We start from the raw sequence: 13,889 nt of genomic DNA on the forward strand, positions 1-13,889 counted from the left end.
TTCTAAAACTACAACTGAAATGACGTAAATGTACAAACATTATAAGACATAAATATATGAAAATGATATTTTTTTAAGTAATCATTAAGGTTTGTAAATGTCATATTTATTTACAACGACTGTTCAACTATGTGAAGACGCGAGTTTGAAGCATAAACAATTATATTAAGATCTACATCTCTCCAGTGTAATTATACCAGTATATTCAGCTCTACATGTCATCAGTCTAAGTATACAAGTATCTTCAGCTCTACATCGCTCGAGTCCAATCATACACCTATATTGAGCTCTACATGTCTTCAGTGTAACTCTACAAGTAGATTAAGCTGTACATTTCTTCAGTGCAATCATACAAGTATGTTGAGCTCTACATATTGTCATTGTAATCAAAAAAGTGTATCAAGTTTCACATCTCGTCAGTCTTGTCCCATTATTTACAGTCATAATATTGGAATATTGCTGAGCGTGGCATTAAACAACAAACACACGTATACAGAATTGCATTGTGTGTGTATTGTATTATTCCAAATGCGCATGGATCAATCTATTTTTCCTTCGCCTTTATACTATTTACTTTAGAACAGGCTATATCTTCATCCCACACGAAGTAGTATGGCCAGTAGGTGTTGAAGCTCTGAGTTGTCCCTGTGATCTGTGCTGATGCAGTAACCGGAACATGTTGATGGACTCACAAGTAGACTGACAAGGAATATCATTTATCCACTAATCGTGGCAGCGACATTCATAAGTCAGTCCGTGGATCAGAAATGGCGGCGTTTCAACTTATGTTTTTAAGGCGGATACAAATTTTGATCTCTTTCACTTTCGGACTTGGTGTTGGCTTTCTTGTTACAAGCATCAGTCGGGGAGGGCCACTTACCGGAGTCGGGTTTAATTCAGATCAGTGGAGCCTGGGACAAGGACAAATGTTCAGCAGATGGCGAGCCATGCTCGGACATCCTGGTGGAAGGGAAGATCTGCATGAACAGTTTGAAACACATCTGGCTCGACATCAAGTTGGCGAGGTCAAGTTTGAAGACGGGCACCTGCATCACGGTGAGTGATGACGGACGGATTCGTGAGTGTTGGTCAACTGCCCTGAGTCATGCACATAATGTGTTTTCAGATATGTAATTGCAGTCATTTCATAAGAATCCCCGACAGCGGGGAGGGGTGTGTGTAAGTAATTGAAAAGTGAAGGAACTGTTGTCAAATCTAATTATTTCCGTTTAACCATCGCTCATTCCTAAAACTAATGGTCAGTAGTTATCTGAGGCTGGGTAATTTTGTGTAAAGATGTATTGGTCCAATGCGGACAGGACGGGGGTAGGAAATAAATTGGCAATAACATGACCATGTTTAAAATGTTACAATATTGTGACGAAAATGGCAATTTATTGATTTTCAAAGATAGGGTATCAAAGATACCCATCAGTAGTTGTGTATTAAGTAATTGAAGAAGTATTCTTTGAGTGCTGACTGAGCGTCAGTACAGTTACTTTGTTTATATACTATTGCTAACGTAAGATATTTTCAAATGAAAATCAAACACTTCTAAATATGTTATAAATATTGTGGTAAAGAATATTGTCAAGAATTAAGCGAGATACGCCTGATCACAATCAGTGAAATGCTTTTGTCTATAACTTTTAGGGTACCCACTATGGCTAATGGTCGTGAACATTTCTTAGAAGGTAAGGGTGGCAGGTCAACAATTACCTGCTAACATGATAAATTAATAACCAAAATTAAAATATTAATGTCATGTTGAGGGACAAATCGCGTGACTTTGTAGTTTTCCCACAGCCCAGTTTTGTGAGAAATAAAATACGAAGTTTGGTGGGGCTCTCTTTTCATAAGGTGTCTTTCCAACATATACCATGACTTATAACATGATATTAGAAAGGGGTATAGACTAGCGTGCTGTCTGTTTTGCTATATACACATGATACAATTATACTTGCAGATAAAGCCTGTGACCTTCAAAATAATATAAATGTTTTAGGAATACTGTAAACAATGGAAGTTGAATATAAATATTGAGAAAACTGAGGTGGTTGTATTTGGATCAAGAACGATCAATAATGTGTTTAAGATTGGCGATAATGTTGTTGAAGAAGTAGATCAATAAAAGTATTTGGGTCTGATTAGCTGGAAATGTCCTAGCAGCCAGGATGTCGTCAGTATATATCAGAATACGTAATCTCGAGTAACTGATAGAGTGCCAGTTATTACTATTTGACCGAACAATCGTGACTGTATTAACATTTGGTTTCGAAAGTTGGGAATTTGTTAAACGAGATATGACAGAAAAAGTTCACACAGAATTCTTAAAATATATTCTAAAGGTAAAAATGCACACCCCACTATTTTTTATAGTATAGTGTTGGAAAGAACCCCTATTACTGATTTAAGTAAACAAAGACTGTTGACATATTGGTCTGAGATAACTTATAACAAACCACTGAATGTGAGGTGAGGTGAAATGAGGTTGTATGTGCAATTACGATCATGCAAGTATATAGCGACGTGTGTGTGTGTATGTTGGTGTGCTGGTGTGTGTGTGTGCTGGTGTGTGTGTGTGCTGGTGTGTGTGTGTGTGTGTGTGTGTGTGTGTGTGTGTGTGTGTGTGTGTGTGTGTGTGTGTGTGTGTGTGTGTGTGTGTGTGTGAGAGAGAGTGAGTGAGTGTGTGTGTGTGTGTCTGTGTGTGTGTGTGTGTGTGTGTGTGTGTGTGTGTGTGTGTGTGTGTGTGTGTCCTTCTACTAGTACGGACTAATATCGGTATCAGTATCGGTATCAGTCCATGATTAAGAGCGCCAGGCAGGGTAGCAAAAATTACCATCTTTTAACGTCGATGGTAAAACGCGGCCAGGGGATCGAACCGCTGACCTTCTGTTCTCCAGACAGTCGCTCTGTCAGCGTTGTGTGTCCACATAACCCTCGACGCTTTTCCAGCTAGAGCTTCCTTGTGGTCTAAATGTTTCAAGACCTCATACATCCGATACCAATAGGAAAAGTGATTGACTTGGCTATTTGTTGGGTTGGGTTTGAACAGTCACCAAGCCATGTCGTAGCAATGGGCTTCTAGGGTGGCTTGGAAAATGATATTAGAATATCTTTTTTCACTTTTATTCTCTCAGATGATGATGCACTCGCCAAGTCCCTGTTTGAGAAGGAACGCGTGTTGTGCTGGATAATGACGTCACCACAGAACCTTGAGACGAAGGCACGTGTCGTACGTGATACGTGGGCTAAGCGTTGCAACAAGGTTATTTTCATCAGCTCTACAACAGATCCTAAGTTTCCAACAGTTGGCTTGAATGTCTCTGAAGGTCGAGAACATTTGACAGCCAAAACTATGCAAGCCTTTCGGATTATCTACGAGAAACATATAAACGATGCTGATTGGTTCATGAAGGCTGACGATGATACCTATGTTATTTTAGAGAACCTCCGGTACTTCTTAAAGTCACAGAAGAAGACGGAACCTGTATATTTTGGCCACCATTTTAAGACAATCGTGAAACAAGGGTACTACAGCGGCGGAGGGGGGTATGTGCTGAGTAGGGAGGCGTTGAAAAGATATGGGGAGAAAGGTCATGACCCCAGCATATGTCGACAAGATGGCGGCGCGGAGGACGCAGAGTTCGGCAAATGTATGGAGAGACTGGGGGTGAAGACAGTCAACTCTACAGATGCCCTTGGGAGGAGCAGGTTCCACTGTTTTAACCCCGAGACACACCTGTTTGGTGGCTACCCAGAGTGGTATTACAAATACGATGCGAACGGTGCCCATAATGTAAGCAGATATTTATCATTATCAAACATTTAGAATGTATGAAGCCCTGGCTGTTGTTATCCAACAGTTCTATTTTCTTCAAATAATGAAGTTTACATTTGGATATTACATAGGTTTTGGTTATTTATAAAGAGGGAGGTTATTTCAACTATTTTAATTTGATCTAGAAAATGTTTTTACTATATTTGTCGGTCAATATGTGTAGGTTCGTGCTCTCAAGGGCAATATGGACTTTCAACGCCCAAGGCGCTTCGCGAGCTGGGGACGTTACGAAGAAAACGACCTGTTTAGACAATGGGCATCCCTAGTGGTATGCACACGAGTACTGAATTGAAACTCTGAAATTTTCAATGGTCAATGATACCTTTATTACGATGTATGTTACAGTTGTCAATGTGTAAAATGTGATTCAATTCGGGAATTAACAAGATGTAGGAATATTTACAAATTGACTGCAACATTCTGACACATTGAGTAAAAATTAAAGACATGTTATAACAGCCAAAACAGGGGAGGTGGGGTTTTGTCATTCCATCACAGACAGACAGTACTGGGGAGGTGGGGTTTTGTCATTCCATCACAGACAGACAGTACTGGGGAGGTGGGGTTTTGTCATTCCATCACAGACAGACAGTACTGGGGAGGTGGGGTTTTGTCATACCATCACAGACAGACAGTACTGGGGAGGTGGGGTTTTGTCATTCCATCACAGACAGACAGTACAGGGGAGGTGGGGTTTTGTCATTCCATCACAGACAGACAGTACTGGGGAGGTGGGGTTTTGTCATTCCATCACAGACAGCCAGTACAAGGGAGGTGGGGTTTTGTCATACCATCACAGACAGACAGTACTGGGGAGGTGGGGTTTTGTCATACCATCACAGACAGCCAGTACAAGGGAGGTGGGGTTTTGTCATTCCATCACAGACAGCCAGTACAGGGGAGGTGGGGTTTTGTCATTCCATCACAGACAGACAGTACAGGGGAGGTGGGGTTTTGTCATACCATCACAGACAGCCAGTACAGGGGAGGTGGGGTTTTGTCATTCCATCACAGACAGCTAGTACAAGGGAGGTGGGGTTTTGTCATTCCATCACAGACAGACAGTACAGGGGAGGTGGGGTTTTGTCATTCCATCACAGACAGCTAGTACAAGGGAGGTGGGGTTTTGTCATTCCATCACAGACAGACAGTATAGGGGAGGTGGGGTTTTGTCATTCCATCACAGACAGCCAGTACAGGGGAGGTGGGGTTTTGTCATTCCATCACAGACAAACAGTACAGGGGAGGTGGGGTTTTGTCATTCCATCACAGACAGCTAGTACAAGGGAGGTGGGGTTTTGTCATTCCATCACAGACAGACAGTACAGGGGAGGTGGGGTTTTGTCATTCCATCACAGACAGACAGTACAGGGGAGGTGGGGTTTTGTCATTCCATCACAGACAGCTAGTACAAGGGAGGTGGGGTTTTGTCATACCATCACAGACAGACAGTACAGGGGAGGTGGGGTTTTGTCATACCATCACAGACAGCTAGTACAAGGGAGGTGGGGTTTTGTCATTCCATCACAGACAGCTAGTACAAGGGAGGTGGGGTTTTGTCATTCCATCACAGACAGACAGTACTGGGGAGGTGGGGTTTTGTCATACCATCACAGACAGCCAGTACAAGGGAGGTGGGGTTTTGTCATACCATCACAGACAGTCATGTTACCGAGACATCTTGCCGAATCATGTTGCCGAGATATGTAACCGAGACATGTTACCGAGACATGTTACCGAGATATTTTACCGAGACATGTTAACGAGATATGTTACCGAGATATGTTACTGTGACATGTTACCGAGATATGTTACAGTGACATGTTACTGTGACATGTTACCGAGACATGTTACAGGGACATGTTACCGAGACATGTTACCGGGACATGTTACCGAGACATGTTACCGAGACATGTTACCGAGATATGTTACTGTGACATGTTACCGAGATATGTTACTGTGACATGTTACCGAGATATGTTATCGAGATATGTTACCGAGACCTATTATGATAAATGTGCTACTTCTAGAAATGGTGTACTGATGTTTCAAGACGAGCTCCTGGATATTTTAAATCAGATCGATGACGTTTCATGTATTTTGGGGGGAGATTTTAACTCCAGAACAGGAAAAGAACCCGACTTTGTGGAAGACGACATTTTGGATTATCTTGAAGGGCGTGATAACTCGTCTTGGGATTTCTTGATAGACCATTTTGATTTACAAGAGATACTCTGCTGACACTATTTTGAATAAGTTTGGTAAATGTTTGTTGAACCTATGCTCTGTCTTAAATATTCATATTATGAATGGTCGTTGTGGCAGTGACGCTGGTATTGGGGACTATACATTCATCAGTAGTTCAGGGGCAAGCGTAAATGACTATATTATCTCCACAGTACATATGTTTGAACTCTGTAAAACATTCGACATAGACACACGGAACGAGTCGCAACATTTTCCATTAATAATGGCTTTACGTACGTGTACGCTTCACTCAGTCATCGAGGGTCATAATGATATTAATTATGCAAGTACATTTAGATTTACGTAGAGAATTGATAAAGAAGAAATATTTCTTTGTAACTTAGCTTCGGACAAGTTTGTATCACTGGTTGAAAAAGCAGTAGATACCGTATTCACAAATATTGATGAAAGTATCGAGTTTATTAGAGAAGCACTCTCCTATGCTGGGAACGAAATGAAGAAAGCGTGGACAAGAAAACAAAGAAATGGTTTGATTGGGAATGTCAGTTACTAAAAAGAGAGAGAGATGTACATGCCTCAACAAATTCAGAAGAGATAAAGATTTACAGTCGTTAAGGGAATATACAAGAATTAGAAATCTTTACAAAACCACGTGCAGGGAAAAGAAGATTATATTTCTTGAAAAGAAAAAAAACAATATTTGGAAGATAACATTAAGTCGTCGAAAGAATTTTGGACAACCCTCCACAAGCTAAATCCACATTATGAGTTTAAAAATGATATTGAAATTGATAAATGGTATGATTATTTCAAAAATATGTTTAGTGGTAATGGTGTTGGGGATGATACCTTCTCTGAATTATCAGATCAGGAAACATGTGATAATGACAAAACTGTTACAATTCTTGACTCGCCAATCACAAGAGAGGAAATTCAAAAAGCTATCTACAATTTGAAAAAAAAGCAAGAGTTCCGGCATAGATGGTTTAATTCCAGAATTTTTTAAACATTCTGTTAATATTCTACTTCCATACCTTGAATTACTGTTTAATATGATTTTCAGAAACGTCTTATTTCCCAAAAGAGTGGACTATCGGTGTGACTGTTCCACTACATAAATCAGGATCACATACCGATACCAAAAATTATCGAGGAATTACCCTTCTGAGTGTTTTTAGCAAAATATTTATTTCTATTATTAATAAAAGGCTCACTTTTTGGTCAGATTCATTAGATAAAATTTCGGAACAAGCAGGTTTTAGACAAGGTTATTCAACCACGAATAATATTTTCGTTCTTAATGCGATTATTCAGAAATACATGCAGAGAAAAGGTGGAAAATTGTATGCAATTTTTGTTGATTTAAAAAAAGCGTTTGATTCTGTAAACAGAAATATAATGTGGTCATTGTTTCTTTCAAATGGGGTGAGTAATAAAATGTGTAAACTATTTTGCAATATTTATCAAAATGTAAAGTCATGTGTTAAAAATCGGGGAATATACTCTGATGTCTTCACATGTAACACTGGTGTACGCCAAGGCTGTATTCTTAGCCCCTTCCTGTTCTGTTTTTTCATCAATGAACTAGCTGCACAAATTAAGGAAAATTGTACGGATGGTATACAGCTGCATCCAGACATTGTTAAGATATTTCTGTTGCTTTTTGCTGATAATATAGTCCTCAAATAAAAGGTTTACAGAATTTGAAAGATCAACTGGAGCTGTACTGTTCTAATTGTAAACTCCCAGTGGACACTGAGAAAATGAAAGTGTTAGTTTTCGAAAAGGGAAATAAACTATCAAGTAGGGAAAAATGGTTCTTCAACTCACAACCGTTAAAAATTGTCACTTCTTATAAATATCTGGGGGTAACCTTCACAGGCAGATTATCGTGGAATTACCACACCAGTAATGCAGCAATGCAGGCAAAAAAGATACTAATGGGAATCTTACTAGTTTAAAAACCTTCACTGATCTTTCATATCAAACCTTTTTTTAAATATTTGATATAAAAATTACTCCATTTCTTTTATATGGGGCAGAGGTCTGGGGGGATACCGAATACAGAACTATTGAACTGGTCCATCTATATGCTTGTAAACGATTCCTTGGCGTAAAAAACTCTACATCGAGTGTTATGGTATATGGTGAATGTGGACGTGTACTACTTTACATTTTTCAACATATTAGAATTCTCAAGTATTGGTTCAAGATTTTTAAAATGCCTATTGATAGATTACCTAGAAAATGTTACAGTATGATGTTATTGTATGAAAAACATGGAATCCGCAATTGGGTATATGATGTAAAGTCGTTATTAAATGATATGTTATGGGTATGTTTGGCATAATCAATGTGTACTAAACAATCCAGATTCATTTTTAGTATCTTTACGCCAAAGACTTAAGGATATATACTTACAAAAATGGGCATCGCAAGTTTTAAGTTCAGAAAAATGCAATTATTACAAGCTTTTCAAGACAACAATTTCCCAAGAATACTATTTGTTTGACATGTTACCGAGATATGTTACTGTCACATGTTACCGAAACATGTTCCTGAGATATGTTACTGTGACATGTAACCGAGATATATTACTGAGATATGTTAACGAGACATCTTACCGAGATATGTTACCGAGATATTCAACATCTGGCGCAATCCATACCTCGCCAAGACCATACATGAAAGGCAGATACGAGTCGCCCAATTTGAGTATGTTTTATTGTAGGTTTGTTTGAGCATATCATAGCATTGAAATGGGTACTTGTCATGTGGCACTGAAATCAGGCGGAGCATATATATCGTTGGTAACTGAAAACTAGTATTTAGTCCACATTTACCCTACTTTCGGTGGACAACTTCGACATTTCCTCTGTGTGTAAACCCCCATATTTCACTTCCATCAGTCAAAATCGGTACAATTTTCTGAGGAAATATTTCGAAAGCATTTCTGGCAGCTACATTGTGTTTACGTATTGAGGGTTTTATCGGAATGAAAACTTTGCAGTGCTGTGATGAAAGAGTAATACATGCCTTTGTCCAAACCTTTTTTGGTGTCATCATTAATCCCAAATATTGATATGCGTGAACAACTTTAATTTCCTTCCGTTACATGATCACTTATCATATTTTCTTAAATATCCCCCATTCCTAAATACGATCATCTGTGTTATATCAGTGATTTCCATTCCGAACTTTATGCAGTATGGGTGCAAACAGTCTAATCTTCTCTGCATAAAGTTTCTAAAAAAGCAATGATTATAATTTCAGGGCACAGAGAGCATCTCCGACTACGCCATATCGTTCCACTACGTGCCCCCACATAAGATGTACGCTCTGGAGTTTTACATCTATCACTTACGACCATATGGCATTGTGTCCGGAACCCAGGAACTCAACAGACAAGCAGATGTTAAACCCGGAACTCAGGAGGTCAACAGACATGCGTAGTGGCACCCTGAACTCAGGAACTCAACGGACAAGCGGATGTGAAAACCGGAACTCAGGACGTCAACAGACATGCGTAGTGGCACCCGGAACTCAGGAGGTCAACAGACATGCGTAGTGGCACCCGGAAGTCAGGACGTCAACAGACATACGTAATGACATCAAGACCTCATGACACATTACAACACGGCTGCAGTGGTGAACCTTATTTTGCAGTACAGCGTGTAAACCTATTTCCTGTTGAACAGAATTTCTGCACTTGTACACGGCGGCGGTAATTCAAAATTGACATATCGTTTTCGGTTTCAACTGAATCAGTAAATGCGCTAACGAATCTTTGTATTTTCTGGCCCATTGATGGCTTGATGTTCGGGTTTGTTTACAGGCCGCCGTCGCATGGCAGGAGTATTGTGCGGCGCCAGGCAACAAACATGTGAATGGCTGTGCGAGTTGTGTGAGTGACGGGTTCTGCCTGTAGGGCAGAGCATGTTAACCGTTTTCGCGGACACCTGGTGTCATCACTCATTTTCAGTGATCCATTCATACAATTTCCACTGCCTTTTACTCTTAATAGAATCGTGTTATTCTCTGGGGGTGACGATCTATGTGAAACGTTGCCGTGTGCCTTCTGCTTGTGGCCTTGTGATAGCAACTGTTTATATGTGCTTACCTGATTTGGCCTTTACTGCGGTATTATTCCTGATTCTCAAGAGCAGGGGTCGGTTATGTGTGTGTTAATCTGGATATGAGGTTGGTGATGGAATTGTTTGATTCCATGTCAAATAGTTTTAGCTGATCAAATATGAATGCTGAATGTAATATTTTACGTCACTTCAGTAACTCTGTCAAGTTTAGTACGAATATAGACCTTGAATTGTTGAATAGCTGCAACCTGGCAAGGAACGAAACCAACGGTATGTACAGGTAAAGCGATATATGAATATTACAAACAAGAAATTCTGGAGGAGAGTATTATCACATCTAGACAGTTCTCGCCTGCTGTAAAAAGTCCGAGCTCAAATAAACAGCCCCAGAACTCGCTTATATTCGAAGATTGGTGAATTTATTTTCAAGAAGTATTTTCTAATACTAATAATTGAAACGAAGATGATTAGTGTTTAATTTCAAATTTAATCATACTTAATTTCACGAGGTGACAACGGACATTCTCGATTCCACAATTACCATAACAAAATTATTTGGCAAGATTAATCACTTAAAGAACAATATCATGACATCAGCTTCGGATAAACGTATTTCGGAAGTTTTCAAAGTTTCATCAGACATATTGGTTCCTTATCTTGAACCGATTTTGAATATCATTCTTACTTTCCTGAGAATTGAGTTCTGTGACTGATACAAAAAACTATAGAGGAATTGTGCTTCTAAGTGTATTCAGTAACATCTCAACTCAACGAGGCACAATCTGGATTTGGACAGGGATATAGCACAACTGATACAGTTTTTTTTGTATTTCACAGTCAAGTATACAGTATACAGGGACCAAGCTTTTACTTCGACACAAACGTAAGTTTGACACATTAAAGTTTGACACAACGGTGTTTGACTGTATCTACCAACAAAGGGTCGCAAACTATATGCACTAGTTGTAGATAGACTTGTGTCCTCAGTATAAGGAAACAACGATTGATTGGTTGGTTGGTTGACACGAATGTATATTTACAACATGAGTGTAATTAAAAAAACTGATATCACGATTTTTTCGATATGTGTCACCATACAGGAGTATATGATACAAGAGCAAAGCCGGGTAAAAGAGTTTTGTTTGACACTTTCTACATCAAAGGTCTGACTATACACTTGGTTCATGAGTGAGTGAGTATAGTTTTACGCCGCTTTTAGCAATATTCCAGCAATATCACGGCGGGGGTTAACCACAAATGGGCTTCACACATCGTACCCATGTGGGGAATCGAACCCGGATGGTCGGCGTGACGAGCGAACGCTTTAACGACTAGGATAGCCGACCGTCCCTGGTTCAGGAGAGCCTACTAAACAGTTCTAGGTACAACGTAATCCCAAATTATAGGGTAGGTAAAAAAACTAGAGGCAGCCCACTGCCGGGTACATATTGTAAAAAATAGGTTCAATTTATGGATATATCTGCATGGTAGGACAGAGGCAATATTTGACATAACTGTCACAGAGTTACTTCTGTGACTAACAAAGATTAAAAATAATTTTAATTAAGTCACGTCAGTCATGACAGCCATTTTTCAAAATGACCGACATTTGGCAAACATGCCATTCTAAAAATACTATGGTCGATGTACAGTCGATCCAGGGAATAAGGAACAAAACCAATAAGATGAGATAAAATCGGGTTTAACGTCGCGTTCAAGATTATTGCACTTATATAGCGACGTGCATGTACGTGTGTATGTTTGTGTGGCTATCTCACTGAGATACCATGACGTAGTTTAACATGAATACCCCACTCAGACACAGTATACTGACTCCGAGCCGACCAGTCCTTTAATGCCGAGCGCCAGACAGGGCAAGAACAAGTACCATCTTTTAACGTCTTTTATGACGCGACTGGGGATCGGGCGGACGCTCTACCACTGGACCACGGAGGCGGTCTTCAAAACCAATAACGATATATGAGTCGTTGAGTGTTCTTGTATTTGTTTGATTGTAACCTTGACCTTAGTTAAGAAGAAGTACACAGAAATCTCGAATGGCGGAAGCAGCCGCCACATATACGATTGGAATATGGATTGGGCGTGAAATTGCAAGGAATTCAGCTGAAACTTAATTATTGTACAACAACATGAAAAGTGTCAACATTTGCATGTCTAGCTGCAGGCGATATTTTCATTGTAGCAAAAAGTAGAATTTAGAAAAAAACGCTATTTGGGGAGGGTGTGTGTTTGTTCATATTTGTGTATTGGTGACACGTGTGATGTGTGTCGCGTCAGTTTCACGGTGAATGGCTATTTAAGTATGTGCAATATGAGCTGGGTTTGCGAAACGTATTCCTCATCGGGATGCAACTAATTCAGTGTTTGAGCATTACTCTGTGTCTGATAATCTTCTCGGCTTCATTGCTCGTCAGGTGCCTTGCAGCTTTTGGTGATATTTATAAACCAACTTCGTGAGAATATATTTCAATGTGTAAATAATATTTAAAGATAATTAGACAATTATGAACTGTGTGTAAGTAGGTCAGTGCTTTGTGAATATATTTTCAATATAAGAATACGTTTAATGAGAATCCGAGAATGATATACTGGGTGGCCGCAGTTTAGCTTGGAGTCTTCTCTAAACATCTCGGAAGACTCATAGCAGAGTTTGTCTTTCAAACTCGCAGATAGTCACAGAGTGACAAAGCAGACGAGTTCTCATGTAAGACATTTGTTCGTGTTTCCCGAGCTCTGATCTTTCAGGCAAGGGAGGACAACACACACAGTCGGAAAATGTCAGTAACAAAGCAGACGACAGCTCATATTAGAGAACCGTTTGTGTGTCCGGAGCTCCGATCATCACAGCAAGCGATGACATCTTTCACCAGCGGAAACTAATTATACTGAACAACAAAAGTTCCTGTGACATTGAATAAAATTTAATGCAAAGTTATGTTTTTACCAAATCTGAAACAATTTCGGTTTGCAACGGTAAAAAGACTCATGTAAGTGTTCAAATGGTTTAATTTGTCATACTGACTTCAGAAAATACGTGATTGCATAACAAAATCATGAACATGCCAAAATGTCAATTTACAAATTAATAGCGTGTTGCAGGCAACACATCTTCGTCTCATGGAATGAACCAGGCTTCGCACAAAGTCCTGGGGATATCTGTCCATATCTGCTGGAGCATGTTTCGAAGTTCCTGGAGTGTCTGTAGAAGACGTGGTTGACGTCGAAGGCGCCGATAAATCTCATCCCACATGTGCTCGAGTGGTGAGAGATCAGGGGAGCGAGCCGGCCAGGGAATGACATTCACGTTGTTTTGTTGAAGAGAATCTCGAACAAATCGAGCAATATGAGGACGGACGTTGTCATGGTGAAAGGTGATGCCTGGGCCATGACGACGCAAAAACGGTAGAACAACAGGGCCGATGATCTCGTCGCGGTAGCGGTGTCCATTGAGATTTCCCTCTACCACTATCAAGCGGGTCCTCTGTCTTGCTGTCATCCCACCCCATACCATAACGCTGCCGCCCCCGAACCGATCTTCTTCCATGACACAATGATTGACGTAACGTTCACATCGACGTCGGTACACTCCAATCCGTCCATCGATGTGGCTGAGGTGAAAACGAGACTCGTCAGTGAATAGAACTTGTCCCCACTGCATGGCCGTCCAGCGTAGACGCTGTCTGCACCAGTGTAGACGTGCTTGACGGTGGTTTCCTGTCAAAATG

The 13,889-nt window shown here is 40.1% G+C and overlaps 1 protein-coding gene across 1 annotated transcript; it reads left to right on the forward strand.

Annotated features, from left to right (window-relative positions):
• Positions 1-767: 767 nt before the first annotated feature.
• On the forward strand, positions 768-9,502 carry LOC139464250 (glycoprotein-N-acetylgalactosamine 3-beta-galactosyltransferase 1-like). The gene is made up of 3 exons (XM_071245773.1): positions 768-1,056; positions 3,141-3,799; positions 9,323-9,502. The coding sequence occupies exons 1-3, from the start codon at positions 768-770 to the stop codon at positions 9,500-9,502; spliced, it is 1,128 nt and encodes a 375-aa protein (XP_071101874.1).
• Positions 9,503-13,889: the final 4,387 nt, after the last annotated feature.

Source organism: Haliotis cracherodii, unplaced genomic scaffold (genome assembly GCF_022045235.1).
Source record: "Haliotis cracherodii isolate W230 unplaced genomic scaffold, xgHalCrac1.p SCAF_17, whole genome shotgun sequence".
In the NCBI taxonomy this organism is placed as follows: Eukaryota; Metazoa; Mollusca; class Gastropoda; order Lepetellida; family Haliotidae; genus Haliotis; species Haliotis cracherodii.